General features: G+C 45.0%; 1 protein-coding gene across 2 annotated transcripts in view; it reads right to left on the bottom strand.

The window, feature by feature from the left end:
* Positions 1-21045, bottom strand: part of LOC142383626 (C-signal) — a 36677-nt gene that overhangs the window by 11249 nt on the left and 4383 nt on the right. For both annotated transcript variants that reach the window (XM_075469234.1, XM_075469235.1), the window contains exon 3: positions 11161-11348. In XM_075469234.1, the coding sequence (XP_075325349.1) occupies positions 11161-11348 (188 nt within the window). The remainder of the gene's footprint in view (positions 1-11160; positions 11349-21045) is intronic.

The raw sequence follows: 21045 nt of genomic DNA on the forward strand, positions 1-21045 counted from the left end.
TGTAACCTGCCCGTTTCCTGACTCTGGACAGGTACAGATCCTGGATGGAGGGCAGGCTGACACCAATAATCTTCTCTGCAGACCTTATTGTCCGTTGCAGTCTGTTTTTTTCCTGTTTGGTGGTTGATCCAAACCAAACGGTGATGGATGAACAGAGAACAGACTGAACAATGGCGGTGTAAAACTGGATCAGCAGCTTGAGCTTCCTGAGCTGCCGCAGGAAGTACAACCTCTGCTGGGCCTTTTTGATGGTAGTGACTGTGTTGGTCTCCCACTTCAGGTCCTGAGAGATTGTGGGGCCCAGAAACCTGAAGGATTCCACAGCAGACACTGCGTTGTTGGTGATGGTGATGGGTGGCAGAGTGGGGGGGCTTCTCCTAAAGTCCACTGTCATCTCCACTGTTTTTAGCGTGTTCAGCTCCAGATTGTTCTGACCACACCAGCAGACCAGCCGTTCAACCTCCCGTCTGTATGCAGACTCGTCACCGTCCCGGATGAGGCCGATGACTGTTGTGTCATCTGCAAACTTCAGGAGTTTAACAGACGGGTCTCTTGAGGTGCAGTCATTGGTGTAAAGGGAGAAGAGCAGTGGGGAGAGTACACACCCCTGGGGGGCACCTGTGCTGATGGTCCGGGTGCTGGATGTGATGCTCCTCAGCCTCACCTGCTGCTTCCTGTCAGTCAGGAAGTTTGTAATCCACTGACAGGTGGAGGAGGGCACAGTGAGCTGGGTGAGTTTGGCGCGGAGGATGGCTGGGACGATGGTGTTGAACGCCGAACTGAAGTCGACAAACAGGATCCTGGCGTACGTCCCTGCAGAGTCGAGGTGTTGCAGGATGTAGTGCAGTCCCATGTTAACGGCATCATCCGCTGACCTGTTCGCTCGGTAGGCGAACTGCAGGGGGTCCAGCAGGGGGTCTGTAATGTCCTTCAGGTACCCCAACACCAGTCTCTCGAAGGACTTCATGACTACAGATGTGAGGGCAACAGGCCTGTAGTCGTTCAGTCCTGTGATGGTGGGTTTCTTGGGGACCGGGATTATTGTGGAGAGTTTGAAGCATGAGGGGACTTCGCACAGCTCCAGGGATCTGTTGAAGATCCGGGTGAAGATGGGGGCCAGTTGGTCAGCGCAGACCTTCAGGCAGGAAGGTGACACACCGTCTGGGCCGGGTGCCTTCCTGATCTTTTGTCTGTGAAAGACTGACAGAACATCCTCTTCACAGATCGTGAGTGCTGGTGGGGGGTCAGAGGGGAGAGGTGGCAGAGTGGCAGGTGATGTCAATGGGGGGGGGAGGTGGAGAGGTGTGAATGTGTCAAACCTGCAGTAGAACACATTCAGCTCGTCAGCCAGTTGATGATTCGCTGCAGTGTTTGGGGATGGTCTCCTGTAGTTGGTGATGGACTGCAGGCCTCTCCACACTGACGCTGGATCGTTGGCTGAAAGGCTGTTTTTAATCTTTTCAGCGTAGCTCCTCTTGGCTGCTTTCACCTCCATTGTCAGCGTGTTTCTGGCCTGGTTGTACAGGACTCTGTCCCCACTTCTGTAGGCCTCCTCCTTGGCCTGACGAAGTTGCCTGAGTTTTGCAGTGAACCAGGGTTTGTTGTTGCTGTATGTGCGGAAGGTTTTGGTGGGCACACACATGTCCTCACAAAAGCTGATGTAAGATGTCACGGTATCAGTCAGTTCATGCAGGTCTGAGGCTGCAGTCTCAAAAACACTCCAATCAGTGCAGTCAAAGCAGGCTTGTAATTCCACTTTGGCGTTGTTGGTCCATCTCCTCACCGTCTTGACCACAGGCTTAGCAGATTTCAGCTTCTGCCTGTAGGTCGGGATAAGATGAACCATGCAGTGGTCAGAGAGTCCCAAGGCTGCACGGGGGACAGAGTTATATGAGTTCTTAAAAACAGTGTAACAGTGGTCCAGAGTGTTTGTGTCCCTGGTGGGACACTTAATATGCTGTTTATATTTTGGCAGTTCGTGGCTGAGGTTTGCTCTGTTAAAGTCCCCCAAAACAATGAGCAGAGAGTCCGGGTGTTTTTTCTCCACGTTATTAATCTGGTCGGCCAGGTGTTGTAACGCCTCAGTAACACAGGCCTGAGGAGGGATGTAGACTCCGACCAGAACAAACGAGGAAAACTCCCGCGGCGAATAGAACGGTTTACAGTTGATGAAGAGTGTTTCTAGTTGAGGACTGCATGATTTGTTTAGGACCGTGACATCAGTACACCAACCTTCGTTAATGTAAAAGCAGATTCCGCCTCCCCTCGTTTTCCCCGTAAGCTCCGTTATCCGGTCCGCTCGGTGCAGGTGAAATCCAGGCAGGTAGAGAGCAGTGTCCGGGATGTGCTCACCGAGCCAGGTTTCGGTGAAGCACAAGGCAGCAGATCTGTTGAAGTCCGTGTTGGTTGTATTGAGGAGCTGCAGTTCGTCCACCTTGTTCGCCAGAGAGCGGACGTTGGCCAGGTGAATAGACGGGAGCGCAGTGCGAAACCCCCGCTGCCGCAATCTGACAAGTGCGCTGGCTCGCTTCCCCCGATGTGTCCGGCGTCTCCAGCGGAGACCACAGAGAGCTGCTGCTCCTCCAATGAGTAGTTCTGTTAAGTTTTCCGGATCGATGAGAACCGAAGAAAAAACTTTGCTGGTGGTTATACCAATGTTTAGGAGTTCTTCTCTGGAGTAAGTGACCAGAGAAGGAGCACAGAAAACACGACAAATGCACAAAAACGTAAAAAACACGAGAGAGCGAAGTACCGAGGCAGCCATCCGCGGCGCCGTCTCCATGGTATTTGGGAGTGGAATTAGCAACAGACACTTGCCATAAATTGGAATAAGCTCAAATTAACAAAGAACCCTTCTTTTGGAGAAGTGGGAGACTTACCTATCTTATCTGGACCAATAAATCGAAGTTGACACTCTACCCCCATTTCCCCAGATAAGGGGACCAGATGGCTAAATAAGACTTTACCAAGACTCACTTTTAGCCAAATCTTAAAACTGTATTAAATGTGTTTGGTAACTTTGTACAAGTTCTTTCAGGTTCCCAGAAAAGTCACCAGATGCATATAGGAACAATTTGCATGATTCTAGCTTAAAATGTGACGAAGAAATAATCTTGTTGAAAAATGACCAATCCGCCTATGGAACCACATTGCCCCCTAGTGGTCTGTAGTGTTGAATATTTAAATCCCCACGGACTCAGTAAAATGGACAAGATATATGCAACAATACAACTTCTAACGATGTCCCTTCGGTATCTATTTGTTATTGTTTGGTATCCCCATTGTTAACACAGAAAAATAACATTGTGTGATTCGCTATTCATATGTCACGACTCTACAGATATTCATCTGAATTTTGAGACTCATAATCGTCTGTATCATGTTGTGTTATTTGATGTCTTTATATCACAAGTCTATGTTATATCTTTAATCTGCATATCTTAACAAGTTGTGGTGTTTTCAGAATCATCGAGACAAATGTTCTAGGAGACGGAATTAATGGAGAAATAAGAGTTTCTTTGTTATATTTAGAAGTCTCTTTAAAGACGCTGAACAGATCACCTCACACAGAGACACCCAGGCAGACGTCACCACAGTTCAGGCATATCATTGGCTGAAAGAGTAGTGTAAGCCTACGTCATGCCCCGCCTCCGCGAGTCAAACCATGGACCCCGCGAACCCAAAATCAGATTGGGAGAGATTAGAACAGATTTAGAGATGATTTGAGAAGAGAAGAAGAAGAGAAGAGCTCACCAGAGTTTTGGGAGTTTTCCAGAGTCTCAGGAGAGAGCGGAAAGACAGTAGAATGAGGCGGACAGGATGAGCGGTGCAGAAGACGACAGGAGGGAGGAAGAAGATGGCAAGGACTTACAGAAAGACGAGAAAGAAAGACCCGAACAAAGATAGAAACAGAATGAAGTAGTCTGAAGATACACGCTTTCTGTGTTTTTGTTCGTCCATCGTCATCCATGTCAATTCAATTCAATTCATTTTTATTTATATAGCGCCAAATACAACAAATGTCATCTCAAGGCACTTAGATAGTAAGTCCAATTCAAGCCAATTGGAATTCAATTAATTAATAATAATCATAATTCATAAAATAATCCAATTCGTTCATATAGAGCCAATTCAAAAACAATTTCCTAGCTAAGAAAACCAACAGATTGCACTGAAAACTTTTTGTTTTTCGGTCCAATCTCCCGGCCTGAGCGTGCCTGAGGCGACTGTGGAGAGAAACGACTCCCTTTGAACAGGAAGAAACCTCTGGCAGAACCAGACTCAGGAAGGGTGGCCATCCGCCTCGACCAGCTGGGGTTTGAGAAGACAGAAAGGGGGGGAAGGGGGAGGGGGGAGGGGGCCGCGGCGGCGGCGGCGGCACTGTAACACCATTCAAAGGATATCTCTTGGAACAGGGAAACACGAGTTAATGACCACAATAATATCACATATACATAAAGAGAGTAAAGTGAGGAAAGGTGTGACAGATGAGGCCCCCCAGCAGTCTAGGCCTATAGCAGCTTAACTATGGGATGTTTCAGGATCACCTGAGCCATCCCTAACTATAAGCTTTATCAAAAAGGAAAGTTTTAAGCCTGGTCTTAAAAGTGGAAAGGGTGTCTGCTTCCCGGACATTTACTGGCAGCTTATTCCACAATAGAGGGGCCTGATAACTGAAGGCTCTGCCTCCCATTCTACTTTTAGAAACTCTGGGAACCTCAAGTAAACCTGCAGTTTGGGAACGAAGTGCTCTGTTAGGAAAATATCTTACAATGAGATCTTTAAGATATGATGGAGCTCGGTCATTAAGAGCTTTATATGTAAGGAGAAGAATCTTAAATTCTATTCTGAATTTAACAGGGAGCCAATGAAGAGAAGCTAAAACTGGAGAAATATGATCTCTCCTGTTAGTTCTCATCAGAACTCTGGCTGCAGCATTTTGGATCAACTGAAGGCTTTTCAGAGAATATGTGGGACAGCCCAATAATAAAGAATTACAGTAGTCCAATCTTGAAGTAACAAATGCATGAATTAGTTTTTCTGCATCACTCTGAGACAAGATGTTCCTGATGTCCTTTTTACGTTGCACGTTCTAACCTCCGCTGTTGCACGCCATCATCAGTTTTTCCTACCAAGAAAGCCAACTCCAAGCAACCTCTGTTAACCTTCTGTGAACGTAAGTTCACTTCATCAGAGGAATCAGCAACCGACCAACTCTGACACTCGTGGATTTTATCATCCTGCACAGTGAAATCCTTGGCACCAGCGCTCCCGTTTCCCGCTGAAGACAAGCGACCGTCCAGGCAAGTCCGCTGAAGTCATCCATAACCAAGGAAGGCCCCTGAGAGCAGAACCCAGAGAAAACCCACTCGGACCCCTCGTGGCTACTACCTGCTGTGTTCCGAGCTGACAAAAAGGACTTCAGTAAAGTAAGGCCGACCCGTTTTTCATCTTAGAGTGGGTTAGATGGATGTCTCGAGACTTTCGCTATTAGAATGATAAATGAATCCAAGATGTCAGTCTTTAGCTTCAAATAGTAAGCCAACCTAAACTATTTGAATAAATCCAGTATCCCTCCATTCCCATCATTTTTATTTTCCATTCACTAAGTGTCGTATATATCACCCATATTCAATGCATCTCCTGTTTGTTTAAAGGATAAGATCGGTTTTTTGACATTGGGCCCTTGATTTCACATTATAACATGATGTTCTACTCACCCCTGCTTGTTGTTGAACATTTGGAGCTGTTCCGAAGATATTCGAGAGGCGTCTGGCTGCTCTCTTGAGATATTCGGCCATGAAACGGTTTCCTATGGGCAAGCTTATACAGGCACAAACTATGCTGTTTATAATTTATTAATTACTCTACACTAGCACTGATAACGTGGAGGTGCGTCGCTTACTTAAAAAAATCCGGGTTATTGTAATTTTGATTTTTTTGTCGTAAAGTGGGTGTTACTGACGTCCTCGTCGTGCTACTGCCACAGACAGCCCACAGACCTGCTGCCTATTTATTCATTCGGCTAAAATTCAAAATTAGTAACCCGGATTTTTTTAAGTAAGCGACGCACCTCCACGTTATCAGTGCTAGTGTAGAGTAATTAATAAATTATAAACAGCATAGTTTGTGCCTGTATAAGCTTGCCCATAGGAAACCGTTTCATGGCCGAATATCTCAAGAGAGCAGCCAGACGCCTCTCGAATATCTTCGGAACAGCTCCAAATTACCAACAACAAGCAGGGGTGAGTAGAACATCATGTTATAATGTGAAATCAAGGGCCCAATGTCAAAAAACCGGTCTTATCCTTTAAGTAAGCAAGCTTGCTCACATTGAGTGACATGTGAGTGTGTGTGTGTATATATGTCTGGTTGCTGGTGTGTGTAATGAGTGTGGTTGTTGGGGGAGGATGGGGAAGGGGAAAGTTGGACCGTTATCTGTGTGTGTGCTTGTGTTTGAATGTGTGATGAGAGTAAGAGAGAGTATGAGCTGTTGATCCCTACTGTGCACTTCATGATTTTGGCACCCTTGTTTCCTTGCTCTTTTTTGCCAGTGCATTTTATCTATTTTTAAAATATTATGGTCTGCATATTACTTTGATCTGTCACATTTTACAATCTTAATTTGTTCTTATCTTACGTGCCCAGGGACTACAGGTGGAAATTAGCAAATGTTGCTACAACCTGGCACAAGGCATCTCTTCTCTGAAAATTAATGCTTTTGTGCATTGTCCCCGTTTTAAATAAATAAAATAAACAATAAACAAACAAAAACAATGTATCAACAGGTAGAGAGTGATAGATACGAGCTACATGAGGATGATGATTTGTTTAATGGTTATTTTTGGGTTCATATGAAATCCTAATTGGTCGACCAATGAACATGGGAATCGGACCTGTTAAAAGGCAATTCCTGAATGTAGAACATTGTGAAGATATGTTGCATTGTTGTACTGCTCGGTTCTCTTTTGCGCTAACATTCATCCACAGGTTAAATGAACTGCATCAGCAGCAGAACCACTGCCGGACTCAAAGTCAGGTGACTGACCAGGTGTCTGAAATTCTGGAAGGTGTGCTCATCATGCCAAGATGATGGTGGAACAATCACACAATCTTCATTCATGTGACCAAAAGAGTGGACGGCGAAGCTCAGCGCTCCACCCCAACTGAATGAAAAGCTCATTTGGAGAGTTAATTCCACCAACTAGCCACCAATCTTTTAACAATCTACAGCCTCCAACCACTGTCAACAAAATAATCTGAATTCTCTCCTGAATTGTCCTAAAGCAGATTAGTTAGGGAATAAGGGGGTGGTAAAGACGCCTTCATGGAAGTGAAGAGCTCGTAAGCTCTCCTTCTGAGCTAGCTCCGGATCAGACTGCTAAACTGATGTTCAGCCAGAAGAAGACGAATGCAGCCAGCGGTGACAGGATTGGACCAGAAGAGACTGAGCTGCACTACACGACTCTGCACATGATTATCATAAAATATTTTGTCTAAAAAGAAATTGTCAGTTTATTACACTTCATTGTATCATTGCTCATCATGATTCCACAACAGGGTCATATGCTCACATTAACATGTCATGGTTAGATGTGGTGTATTGTTTTGTGATTATTTTTGTAAAATCTCTTTGAAGTGTTGAACATTGATGTAGAAGATATAGAGGGTTATGCAAAGAATGTTTATTGAAAAAAAAAAAGATATATGTGTTTAATCCTTCTTTTCCTCCTAGCATAAACAGGAGGGAAATGTTAGAAAAATCATGAAGTTGTACTATGAGAAAAAGCTTCACCCTATCTTTTAGTTCTCATAACATTAGTTAGTAAACATAAATAATATAAATAGCGATAGTATCATTTTTAAACTCAGACAACTCTGGGCCAGCTTCCTGATAGGTTGTGCAGACTTGTCTCCTTGCTGCAAGAATAAATGTTTTGTGTTAATTGTCTCCAGCGACTCAGAGCCTAATTTTGAAATATTTTTCTGACACTCATTGATATTTCAATTTGCTGTCCATCTGTAACAATAGCATATCTTTCTAATAATTAATACCATAGCAATATAATTTCCCTTTTGGGATGAATTAAGTATTATTAAATTGAACTGAATAAATATTTTCAGATCTGGGTAAACTGGTCTTGATGTAGCAGCCATTGCACTTGATATGTCAACTTTTTGCTTTGATGAACACAAAAGCAGTTTGAAGGAATTTTGTGCTTACAGTGGTAGCTGTAGGTCAGGAGGAAGAGCAGTTATTGGAAAATTGTGGTTCAACTCCTGGCCTCCCATTGGGCAAGGCACAGAACCATCAGTGTGTGAATGTGTGTAATAGAGAAAAAAAATACTGAGTAGCCTTAAGACTTATGCTGTATGAGTGTGAATTTAGAAATTCCGGTTCCATTATCGATATCGCTTATCGATTTGTTTCCTTATTGGTTCTCTTATTGATTCTCATCCAGTTATATTTAATACAAATGGCTTTGGTTGCAAAAACACTTTATTTTCAAGTATGCACAAGCAATTTATCTATTTTTGCCTCTGACATTTTACTTTTCTCTGCCTCAATGAAAGGGGTAGCTACAGGTATGCGGGAGCCTACCTCACTCTTGCAGTCCTCATCATCTAAATGTTAATATCAGATGGAAATTATTCATACAGTATGTTGCTAACATTATTACAATCAATACAACGTTACAGGGCTCTCAAGTTTTGAATGCAGGAGAGTGCGAACAGCTCCAGTGAGAGCTGAAGGTCTCAGCCCAACGATGCTAACAGAACCACATCATCCGCAAAAAGCCTAGACCCGATTTTGAGGTTTGCCAAAACGGACCCCCTGAATGCCCTGGCTGCACCTAGAAATTCTGTCCATAAAAATTATGAACAGAATCGGTGACAAAGGGCAGCTCTGACGGAGTCCAACCCTCACAGGAAACATGTCCGACTTACTGCAGGCGATGCGGACCAAACTCTGACACCGGTCATACAGAGACCGAACAGCCCCTATCAAGGGGTCCGGCACTCCATACTCCCGGAGCACCCCCCACAAGAGTCCCCGAGGGACACGGTCGAACGCCTTCTCCAAGTCCACAAAACACACTCCCATGCACCCTCTAGGACCCTGCTGAGGGTATAGAGCTGGTCCACTGTTCCACGGCCAGGACGAAAACTTCACTGCACCTCCTGGATCCGAGATTCGACTATCCGGCGGATCCTCCTCTCCAGTACCCCCGAATAGACCTGACCAGAGAGACTGAGGAGTGGGATCCCCCTGTAGTTGGAACACACCTTCCGGTCCCCCTTTTTAAAGAGGTGGACCACCACCCCGATCTGCCAGTCCAGAGGCACTGCCCCCGATGTCCACACGATGCTGCAGAGGCGTGTTAACCAAGACAGCCCTACAACTTACAGAGCCTTGAGGAACTCCGGGCGGACCTCATCCACCCCCGGGGCCTTGCCAGCTTTTTGACCACCTCGGCAACCTCAGCCCCAGAAATGGAAGGCCCCACGTCCAAGCTCCCCAACTCTGCTTCCTCATCGGAAGGCGTGTCGGTAGGATTGAGGAGGTCCTTGAAGTATTCCCCCCACCGACTCACAATGTCCCCAGTTGAGGTCAGCAGAGCCCCGCCCTCACCATACACGGTATTGACGGTGCACCGCTTTCCCCCCCTAAGCCGCTGGATGGTGGACCAGAATATCTTCGAGGCCGTCGGGAAGTTGTTCTCCATGGCCTCCCCGAACTCCTCCGAAGCCCGAGTTTTTGTCTCAGCAACCGCAGAGGCTGCGTTCCGCTTGGCCTGTCGGTACCCATCAGCTGCTTCCAGAGTCCCACTGGCCAAAAAGGCCCGATAGGACTCCTTCTTCAGCTTGACAGCTTCCCTCACCACTGGTGTCCACCAGCGGGTTCGGGGGTTGGTGCCACGACAGGCACAGCTCCGGTCAGCCGCCTCAACAATGGAGGCACGGAACATGGCCCATTCGGACTCAATGTTCCCCACCTCCTCCAGGACATGGTTGAAGCTCTGCCGGAGGTGGGAGTTAAAGCTCCTTCTGACAGGGGATTCCGCCAGCCGTTCCCAACAGACCCTCACAATACGTTTGGGCCTGCCAGGTCTGACCGGCTTCTTCCCCCACCAGCGGAGCCAACTCATCACCAGGTGGTGATCAGTTGACAGCTCCGCCCCTCTCTTCACCCGAGTGTCCAGTACATACTGCCGCAAGTCCGACGATACAACCATAAAGTCGATCATTGAACTGCAGCCTAGGGTGTCCTGGTGCCAAGTGCACATATCGACACCCTTGTGCCTGAACATGGTGTTTGTTATGGACAGTCCATGATGAGCACAGAAGTCCGGCAAGAGAACACCACTCTGATTCAGATTGGGGGGGCCGTTAAGTATTCATTTTTTATTATTATTGTTTTAATATACAATCATTGTAAATGTTTAAAAAAAAACAAAAAAAATCCTTGACAAATTTTGAATTTCCCCTCACTGGGGGATGAATAAAGTATTTTTCTATTCTTTCTATTCTATTTCTTCTGAACACAGCAAAATAATATGCCCTCAGGTGAGTTGTGGGGATTTTAAGGGTTTATGACTCTTCCTCACTTACTGTCTGCTCCTCAACCATGAAAAGACAATAATAAATCAGGATGTTGCTGAATCTGATAAAGAGTCTGTATTTATCGAAGCCAAAGAGAACACCTTAAATATTTTACCTTGACAGGTAATCAGGTTCATACTTTCACATTCTGTGATGTAACAAGAAACAAGCTGCATTGGAGTCGTTGTGTTTCTGGTAGTGATTGTGTTTATAGATGTGCAGTGCAGTTTTAGGATTTGTCCCCTGCACAACTGGAATTGCAATCAATGCCGTTTTTGACTGTGACCAGATGTTAGTTTGTGATTCTTAGTTAACCAAAGCTTCAACCAGTTAATAGATGTGCCTGATGCACAATTTCTATTAAGTGATATTTCAAACTTATTAGTTGCACCACTGGATGGAAACCAGTTTATGCCTTGTACACATCACATAATTATAATCAAATAAGGCAAGCTTTCATCCAGGCATTTTGCCTTGTGTAGTTATTAAGGCCAGCATTTCTTCAGTACAGCCTGCATCCCTGTGTCACCACCACAAAATGTCAACCTACTGTACCTTTGTCACAAAGAGTGGTGCAACACTGTTGACCTGGAAGGTTCTCATCATGGCCTCTGGGGTTACGCTGTTTATGTTTGTGGAGAATCCAATGGCAGCATTATTAATAAGACAGTTGAGTCCGTTATTTCCAACGATGCAATGGACTTCTTCCACGGCTGAGCTGATGCTATGCTCGCTGCCTACATCTGTAAAAATGACAAAATAAATTATAGGATCATAACATTGTTCAGATGTCAGATAAACACAAGCTACTGACAGTGGTTTATGTTTTTTGCCAATAGATCGATTGAGGTCAGCAATCTAAATATCATCTGATAACAATGTTTGACATCCCTGTTATTATCCAATATATATATTTACACACATAAATATACTATATATATATATATATATATATATATATATATATATATATATATAGCTTCCACTGCTGCAGTTCTCCAGTTCTGTGATGGTGCCTATTATGCCTATTATACTCCCTCAGTACCCCCCACAGAATCCCTTGGGGAACGCGGCCGTAAGCCTTTTCCAAGTCTACAAAACACATGTAGGCTGGATGGTCAAACTCCTATGATCCCCTCAGTCACTCTGAAAGGGTAAAGATCTGGTCCATTTTTCCACCACCTGGGCGAAAGCCATACTTCTCCTCCTAAAGCCGAGGTTCGACAATCGGTCGATGCCTTCTCTCCAACATGCTGGAGTAAACTTTCCCAGGGAGGCTGAGTGGTGTGAACCACCTGTAGTTGGAACACACTCTCTGGTCCCCTTTCTCAAAACATGGGAACCACCACCCCGGTCTACCACTCCGGTCTACCACTCCATAGGTGTTAATCCAGATCTCCATGCGACATTGAAGAGGCGTTACAAACTTTGAAAGGTCTCTGCTTTCCCTTTCTGAGCCGTCAAACGGTTTGCCAGAACACCCTTGAGGCCGACCGAAAGTACTTCTCCATATTCTCCCCAAATTCCTCCCACACCCAATTTTAGCTTCAGCAACCACCAATGCTGCAGCCCTTTTAGCCTCTCGGTACCTGTCAGCTGCTTTGGGTGATTGCCTGCCAGATTGACGGCTTCCAGAGACTACAAGATTCAGAACTGCTGTTTGGTGCATACGTTCAAATTGACATATGTCAAAGCATTCCCTGTTGCGACTTGCAGCCACAGTGAGGTGACCCTCTCGCTCACCGGGGAGAACTCCAACACGGAGGCGTTCAGTCAAGGGCTTGTGAGTGTACCCACACCCGCCCAACGCCTCTCTCCATGGGTAACTCCAGAGTATGAGAGAGTCCAGCACATCTGCAGGAGTTTGGTTCCAGAGCCAATGCTGTGTGTGGAGATGAGCCCAACTATATCTTGTACTGGTACTGCTCCACCTCACACACCAGCTCAGGCCCTCTTCCTGCCAACGAGGGGACATTCCGTGTCCCAAGAACCAGTTTGCATCGCTGGGGAAGAAACTAATCCCGCTCCATCGAGATCTAACACCCCCGACAACACAGCTCCCGGGATCATTGGAATACTCAAACCCTTCCACCTCCACCACATTAATGTGGCGATTCTATATGCAGTGTTTCCCGCAGCGCATTATAGTCAAGGCGGCCGCCTTAGCACACTCGCACTGCCGCCTTGCCAACGTTCGCAAAAAAAAAAAAAAAAAAAAAAAAAAAAAAATTTTTTTTTTTTTTTTTTTTTTAAACCGAAGTAATAATGCTTTGCCAGGCTCAGACATTAAAAGACAGCATTAATAACATTGAATTGCGACACCTACTGGTTGTTAATGTAAATAGTTAATAATGTAAATAAAAAATAAAAAAGTGTTACAGCTCTTAAACAGCTTCGTTATTGCTCTAACAGCCCCCCCCCCCCCGTTCCAAGTAACCCCCCGGCCCGTTCCAAGTACACCCCCCCCCCCCCCCGGCCAATGACTCACCACCTTGACTAAGCAATTTCCTGCGGGAAACACTGATATATATATATATATATATATATATATGAAGACAAATAAATAAAAAAAAAAACGACTTTGTCACGTCATTCTGCTGCATACCGAGCCTACTCACTGCTCCATAAATGATTCTAACCAAATCGCTACATATCCCTGTTTAAACTGTACCGAAAGGTGTCATTTTACTCCAAACCACGATAGGCGCTACACTCGTTTCCGAATCACAGTGCGACATATCCTCTCGGTCAATCAGAGTGTTCGGTGAGCAGAGAGAACAACAGTAGAGTTCGGTGAGCGTCCCAGTCATGGCGGCGCACTGAGGCTTGAGGTAAATCTTGTTGGTGTAAAAGTAATACATCAGACAAATGGATGTTTTGAATGTGGTTAACACTTTTGATGGTTCCGAAGAAGCCGTTAAGCCCACACCAGGTGGAAGACGACGGCGTTTAAACAAAGACAATCTTGAACGCCAACAAACTAAGAAAATGCGCTACTCTGGTGGAGGACGAATTCCCACCATTGGATGTACACACACACCTCAGCTAAATGCTTTTGCCAAGCAGAGAGATTGACACCCGGTGACCTTGTCATGAATTTTCAGAAGTTTCATGACAAACCTAATAAAGTGGAACAGGACGGGGCACTTCTTCACCTGATGTCAGTATCTGAGGTAAAACGACAGCGTCAGAACGACGAAAACCGACAGAAGGAGAGGAATATCACTGTAAAATACAGCCTGCTGTGTGATGAGCACCCCAACAAAGTGCCAGTTTGCAAGGCCACATTCCTGTCAGTTTTGGGTGAGTACAGTTTTGATTTTTGGAATAGTTGAAATCCGTTTTGTATGCGATTTTCCTTTGTAGTTACACTGACGGGTGCGCACAGGTGCGTATCACCGGTATAACATTTACAGCTGGTGTGCAGTACCGATAAGACAATAGGTTTAATGCGGCCCAAAAACCCACGTTTGAAAAAGGGTCTGCTATTTAAGTAGAAAACAAATACAACCACACAATGCCATTTGAGACAAGTGTCCTCGTATGAAGAAACACCCAAAATAATCATGCAGCGACATAGATCTGTAGTGCACATGTTTATTTTGTTTGTTTATTGCTTGTTTGCGGGTGGGGGTGGGGGGTTGGAGCACCGGTAAGAAACAAAAACTACTTTCACCCCTGTACACAACCCTTTATTTGTGTAGTGGATGGCTGAAGCCATTTCTACACAAAACTTTGCTAACTGTGTGTAAGCTCAAGGGGTGGAAGTTTTCATGTCTTACTGGTGCTACCTCAACCCATGTGTGTGTGTATGTGTGTGTGTGTGTGGTGTGTGCGCGCGCGCACAGGCATGCATGCGTGTGTGTGTGTGTGTGTGTGTGTGTGTGTGTGCGAAATCTCAAAAAACTCCAAAAAGGTTGCGAGACAATGCTCTAGACCAGGGGTCCCCAACCTTTTCAGCACCAAGGACCGGTTTGGTTCTGCAATTTGTTCCCGCGGCCCGGTCGGGGGGGGGGGATACTTTTTTTTTTTTTTTTTTTGTACTTTACGTTCAACAGACATTACATTTAGCAGATGCTTTTACAAATTAGGATATGATGACAGACAGACAGTCATCATTGAAAAAAATAAGCGTGCACAATCGGCCTCCTATAATGCAATCTATGCAGTTTCCAAGTATAGAATCTAGCGAGTGAAATGAAAGAATTCCCGATTTCCATGTCTATTTAAAAAAAATAAAAAAAAAATAAAAAAAAATCCCCCCCCCCCCCCAATCATTGGCCCAGTTTGGAATGTCTCGCGGACCGGTACCGGTGGTTAGGGACCCCTGCTCTAGACTACTTGGCTAAAACTAGGCTACTTGGAACATCAAGATAAGTGTTTTGTTCTTATGGCACCAAACTGACCAGGCCAAATTCCTCGTGATGTACAAATTACTTGGCAATAAAACCTTTTCTGATTCTGATTAAGTTGATTGTGTACTGGGCTATGTTTATAGTGTGTGTAATGATGTGTATGTATTTTGGTTTTACATTGAAGTCGATCTAATTCATTAATTTACCCTCACTTTACCACAGGAATCAGCAAAGACCGGGCCTCCCGGGTTGCCCGTTATTATGCTGAGACTGCAGAGGCTCGTCCGGAGAGAAGAGGTGGTGCGAGAAACATCGATGGGAACGACAATAGAAGGCAACTGATCATAAATCACATCAAGACCTTCACGTGCAGGGCCAGCCACTATGGGCGGAGGGGAGCACCTGGGCGCAGGTATCTGCCAACTGACCTGAGTGTGCGGAAGATGCACAAGCTCTTTGAGGCTGTAAACCACGCACACACAAGCTACTCCCTCTACTCTGTTTTTGCCAATAATTTCAATCTTGGCTTCGGCCACCCAGCAACAGATGCATGTTCTGATTGTGTCAAATACAAATTCAGAATCAAAGATCCGAATATCAAATTCAAATTCAATTCAATTCAAAAATACTTTATTTATCCCAGAGGGAAATTAAATGTTGATGTAACTCAATTAAATCAAGGAGTTATTATAGATGCTGATGGCTGTGGGCAGGAAAGATTTCCTGTAGCGGTCCGTTTTGCATCCAAACTGAAGAAGCCTTTGACTGAAGAGACTCTGTTTTCCGATAACAGTCTCATGGAGAGGATGTTCAGGGTTGTCCATAATTCTCTTGATTTTATGCAAAATCCTTCTTTGCATTATTGTCTCCAGAGGTTCCACAGTCGTCCCCAGAACAGAACCAGCCTTCCTTATCAGGTTGTTGAGTCTTTTTAGGTCCCTGGTTCTGATGCTGCTGCCCCAACATATGACGCCAGAGGAAATGACGCTCTCAACAACAGACTTGTAGAAGATCTGCAACATCTTGTTGCAAACCTTGAAGGACCTTAGCTTCCTCAAGAAGTACAGTCTGCTCTGTCCTTTCTTGTAGATGGCTTCACTGTTGTGTCTCCAGTCCAGTCTGTTGTCCACATGAACACCAAGGTATTTATATTCCTCAACCACCTCCACTTCTTCTCCCATGATGGAAACAGGGTTTGATCTGACCCTGTTTCTCCTGAAATCTACAATCATCTCCTTTGTTTTGTTAACATTCAAGATGAGATGATTGTTCCCACACCATGCCACAAAGCGGTCCACCAGCTCTCTGTACTCAGCTTCTTGTCCATCTCTGATACACCCGACAACTGCAGAGTCATCTGAATATTTCTGTAGATGACAGGAGTCTGACTTGTACTGGAAGTCTGAAGTGTACAGAGTGAAAAGGAATGGTGAGAGTACAGTCCCCTGTGGTGCTCCTGTGCTGCTGATCACCTGGTTAGACACACAATTCTTCAGTCTGACAAACTGTGGTCTGTTTGTCAGGTAGTCATTAATCCAGGTGATTGTTGAGGCCTCCACCTGAGTCTTCTGGAGTTTCAGACGAAGCAGATCAGGCTGGATTGTGTTAAATGCACTGGAGAAATCAAAGAACATGACCCTCACAGTGCTGCCTGCTTTGTCCAGATGAAAGTGGGTTTGTTGAAGCAGGTGTATGATAGCGTCTTCAACTCCAACTCCATGGCGATAAGCAAACTGCAGGGGGTCCTGATATGTGCTGGTTTGCTTACACAGGTGGGTCAACAGGAGTCTCTCCAGGACCTTCATGATGTGGGATGTCAGGGCAACAGGTCTGTAGTCATTGATGTCTGAAGGGTGAGTTTTCTTTGGTACCGGAATCAGACAGGATGTCTTCCACAACAGTGGTACCTTCTCTTGGGTCAAGCTAAGGTTGAAAAGGTGTTGCAGAATCCCACAGAGCTGCTCTGCACAGGCCTTCAGGACTCGGGGGCTGACACCATCTGGACCTGCAGCCTTGTTCCGGTTCAGTCTCTCCAACTGCCTCTTCACCTGACTTCTAGAAACAGAAAAGTGGGAGGGGGAGGCAAAGGGGACAGCAGCATCTCCTGATTTGGTTGAAGACAAACTAGTGGAAGCAGAAGAATCCATGACTGAGGTGGAGGTGGAGATGTTACAGGAAAGCTGTGGGTCAGAGGAGGGTGGGATGTCTCTTTGGCTGGGAACAGGAGGGGAGGATGGTGAGCTTGTTCCTGAACTGAACCTGTTGAAGAATGGGTTCAGCTCATTTGCTCTGTCCAGACTTCCATCCATCCGATCCTCCCTCTGCTTGAGGCCTGTGATCTTCTTCATTCCTGACCACACATCTCTGATATTGTTCCTCTGCAGTTTACTCTCAAGCTTCTTTCTATACACCTCCTTGCTCTCTCTGATCTTGACTTTGAGCTGCTTCTGTATACTCCTCAGTAACTCCCTGTCTCGCTCCCTAAAGGCTCTTTTTTTCTTGTTCAATAGTTCCTTTAGCTCACTGGTGATCCAGGGTTTGTTATTAGGGAAGCATCTCACTGTTCTGGTGGGGATGGTGTTGTCCACACAGAAGTTTATATAGTCAGTCACACACTCAGTCATGGCATTAATGTCCTCTCCACGTGGCTTACAAAGAGAAATCCAATCGGTTGCATCAAAACAACCCTGTAAGGCTTCTTCAGCTTCATGTGACCACTTTCTAACAATCCTTTTTGTGACAGGTTGTCTCTGGACAAGGGGTTTATATGCTGAACAGAGAAAAACAAGGTTGTGATCTGATTTACCCAGGGGAGGTCTTGATTTGGAAATGTATGAATCCTTGACATTTGTGTAAAACAAATCCAATGTTTGCAGAACCAACACATGCAGAATAATACATAAATATTAAACCTAGCAACGACCCAACTTCAAACAGCTGTATGGCTTACCAAAAGCCCACTAGCAAACTAGCAACTAGCCATTATGTAGTGCCCACGAAACGAAATCAAGAAATGTCAAATAGCAAAGTGAGCCCAATGACGCATACAGAATCAAGCTGTAAATTATCAGACTACAACCACAGCCCTTTTACAGACAGCCGTTCCACTTCCTATTCGCCCCATTGTAAAAAATTTGGCTGCAGTTCAGTTGATTTTGTCTGGGGGCGCTGGCGAGTGAGTGCAGAATGACCATTGGCCATAGGGCTGGCGCTAATAACTCAAAAAATGTCCCCGCTATCGGCTGAAACCTGAAAATATTACTGTGATTTCTGACAGAGGGATGTGGATTTATATCGAAAGTACAATAACCTGGGAGTTATAGCTTTCTGTTTTGTTACAGGTCTGGCATTTGCGAATCAGTCTCCGCTGAAGAACGCACGGCTGATTACGACTGGCTGCTTTACGGTACTCGTCCACTGTGCCAGAGTGCTAACCTGGTGCTGCTAACAACAACCAAAGCTAAACCAGAGGCTAGTCAGAGAGTATGTAAAAGGGCTGTGCTGAAATCTGTAACTATTTGAGCTAACACCTCTCTGCTAGCTCAGCGCTAGGACTGACCATGCCGTAAAGTAATGCCACATGCGTGACGTCACTCGGGATGCAATACTGACAATAAATGTGTATTTTAAACAAATCTAGTGAGTCTAAAAAATCAAAACAAGTGCCGTTTGAAAGGATAATTTATCCTGCCTTTAGGAAAATTATGATTAATCCTATATTTGTCACGGCGGACATATGGTAAGGAATCCCATTTTTCCTACCTCTTTGTGGCCATGCTATCCTTTTTGCCTCCTTGCTAGACACAATCTTCTTGCTCGACACAGCTATCCTTGCTTCTTGCTTGGTGGATTCACACTATCGATTTGCCTTCTTCTAACTTAGTTAAATGATATTATTCCAATTGTGCTTTAAACACATGATAAGCCTTGTACTTTATTTTCTGACATCAAGTATGTTGGTTGGTGTATTCTGGATTAGAGCAGTCCGCCTCTGTCTTTGAACTGAGACTACTTGTGCATGTTGACTCGATGGAATTCCTCTGATGTAGTCCTTGGCTAACTTTTTTCTCATGGGAGAAAGGGAAGGGCGGTCACCTGTCTTGAGTGTTTGTAAGTTCAGTGCTTTAAAGGGGCACTAGGTAGCATTTTCACCTAAAATTATAGCCTTCAGGAGTTTACCAAAGGTTAAACAAGTCAATAGTAAGCGAATGAAGCCTGTCTCGCTCCCAACAGGGGTCTGTATGCTGAAAATCCCATATGTAACTTCGGCAGGAGCGACCCGCTTCTGAAGTGTCGTGATGCGTGAGAGGAGTCGTTTGTGTTTACGGCACTTAGCTAGGTACTGTATGCTAGCTGTAGTTGTAGGCTATGTGTTCGCTTGCGTTGAAGAGCCAACACCAAGCGTTTCATATTCTGCCTTTCACAGACTGAATATGAAACGTTCGATGTTGGCACTTCCCATCTTTGTGAAATTTCTCCAAGCGTGATCTTGTTCATCTACCATAGTGACCTGCGTTTTAGATCGTGAAGAGACAGGTGATGACGGTGCTCTAATTCCTCCTGAGTTCAAGACGTAGCCTAGCTTCAGAAATACACGGACTGACCTGATTAGAATAAGAATAGCGTTTTGATCCGAACAAGAATTGTTATCTACAAATGAAAATTGATTCATTTGTGATTGTAATCGGAATAGTGTAGAGCTAGTCTGCGTTTATTGCGGCGTGTATGTTGGTAGTGCCTGCGCACATCTGTCTCAGATGTAACTTTTGTAAGTGTCTGCTAATACAAAGGAATCACTCCACGAATACACCATGATGAGGGAAGAATCCCATTCAAGATCAGCAACAGTCCATCCATACATCCATACATCCATTATGTGCCGCTTGTCCGGGGATCGGGTCGCGGGGACAGCAGCCTGAGCAGAGAAACCCAGACGTCCCTGTCCCCGCGGCCACTTCCTCCAGCAACAGGATTATGGCATATTATCTTGAGTTCTCTCTACAGAAAATCTCTGATTATAGTATCTTACGTGGGCAGTCTACACTTGTGAATCAGATGACCTAACTGTACTGACTAAATAACACAACGGCAGCATTCGCCACGATGTTTACTTAGTGGGTGTGTACAGGTGGGGATTTTTACGACAGTGTAGAATTTCAGTTTGACCAATAGAGATTGCTATACTGCCGCTAAACTACCTTGTATCCCTTTAAAGTTGAAATAATATTAGTCTGATTTGTTAGTTTCATTTAACAAATCACGGGAAACCTCCACCTTGACAGCTTAATTCCACGCGCTCGCATTTCAAACATTATTTTAACGGGCATCAAAACCCTGCATCTCAGTGCTGCCGATGTTTTGGACTATGCGCGAGCTGCCTGCGAACATGCGAAACGCCCGCTGGTGGTACAGTCCATTGAAGGGGTGTTCCAAAACGCATTTTATTTGGTTATTCATAGTACACATTGAAAAATACTAAGTAACAAGACATTTTCAACACCTGATTTTAATAATAGATCAATTTTTTCAGTACCCCCCAAAAGTGTAATTTAGTCCCATTTGGGAGGTATCAAGTCTCAATCGGGGGGGTCAGACCCCCCCCCCCCGGTACCCCCCGTAATTCGAACACTGGAGCTGACACTGCGAGCCAGGCCTTCTGTCCAACATCAGTGTCTGACCTCACAAATGTGCTTCTCAAAGAATGGTCAAAAATTCCCATAATAGGCCGTAAGGTGAACCCCGTTTTCGTTTAGGCTCGCTCCGTGCTCTCCGAACTACATGCCCGTTAGCTGATAAAAATGACCAACTTATTTTGCACATATAAAAAAAGTTTCGCGTCACAGAATCCTGTACTTTTTTTAAACCGAGACGTTTTCTGAAGATATTTTCCGCAGGGCTGAATGACGATTTTGACGTCACAAGACACCACGTGACCGCGCTGGACCAATCACGTTGCCGATTTACGACAACAAACTGGAAAAATGACAACCTGTCTGATGCTGTCAAAACTAACCTACAGAAAGGAATCTGGCAAAATATCATTTTAAAGTGAACATAAAATAATAATTATCAACAATAATGCTCA

The sequence above is a fragment of the Odontesthes bonariensis genome, chromosome 7, assembly GCF_027942865.1.
Source record: "Odontesthes bonariensis isolate fOdoBon6 chromosome 7, fOdoBon6.hap1, whole genome shotgun sequence".
Taxonomy (NCBI): domain Eukaryota; kingdom Metazoa; phylum Chordata; class Actinopteri; order Atheriniformes; family Atherinopsidae; genus Odontesthes; species Odontesthes bonariensis.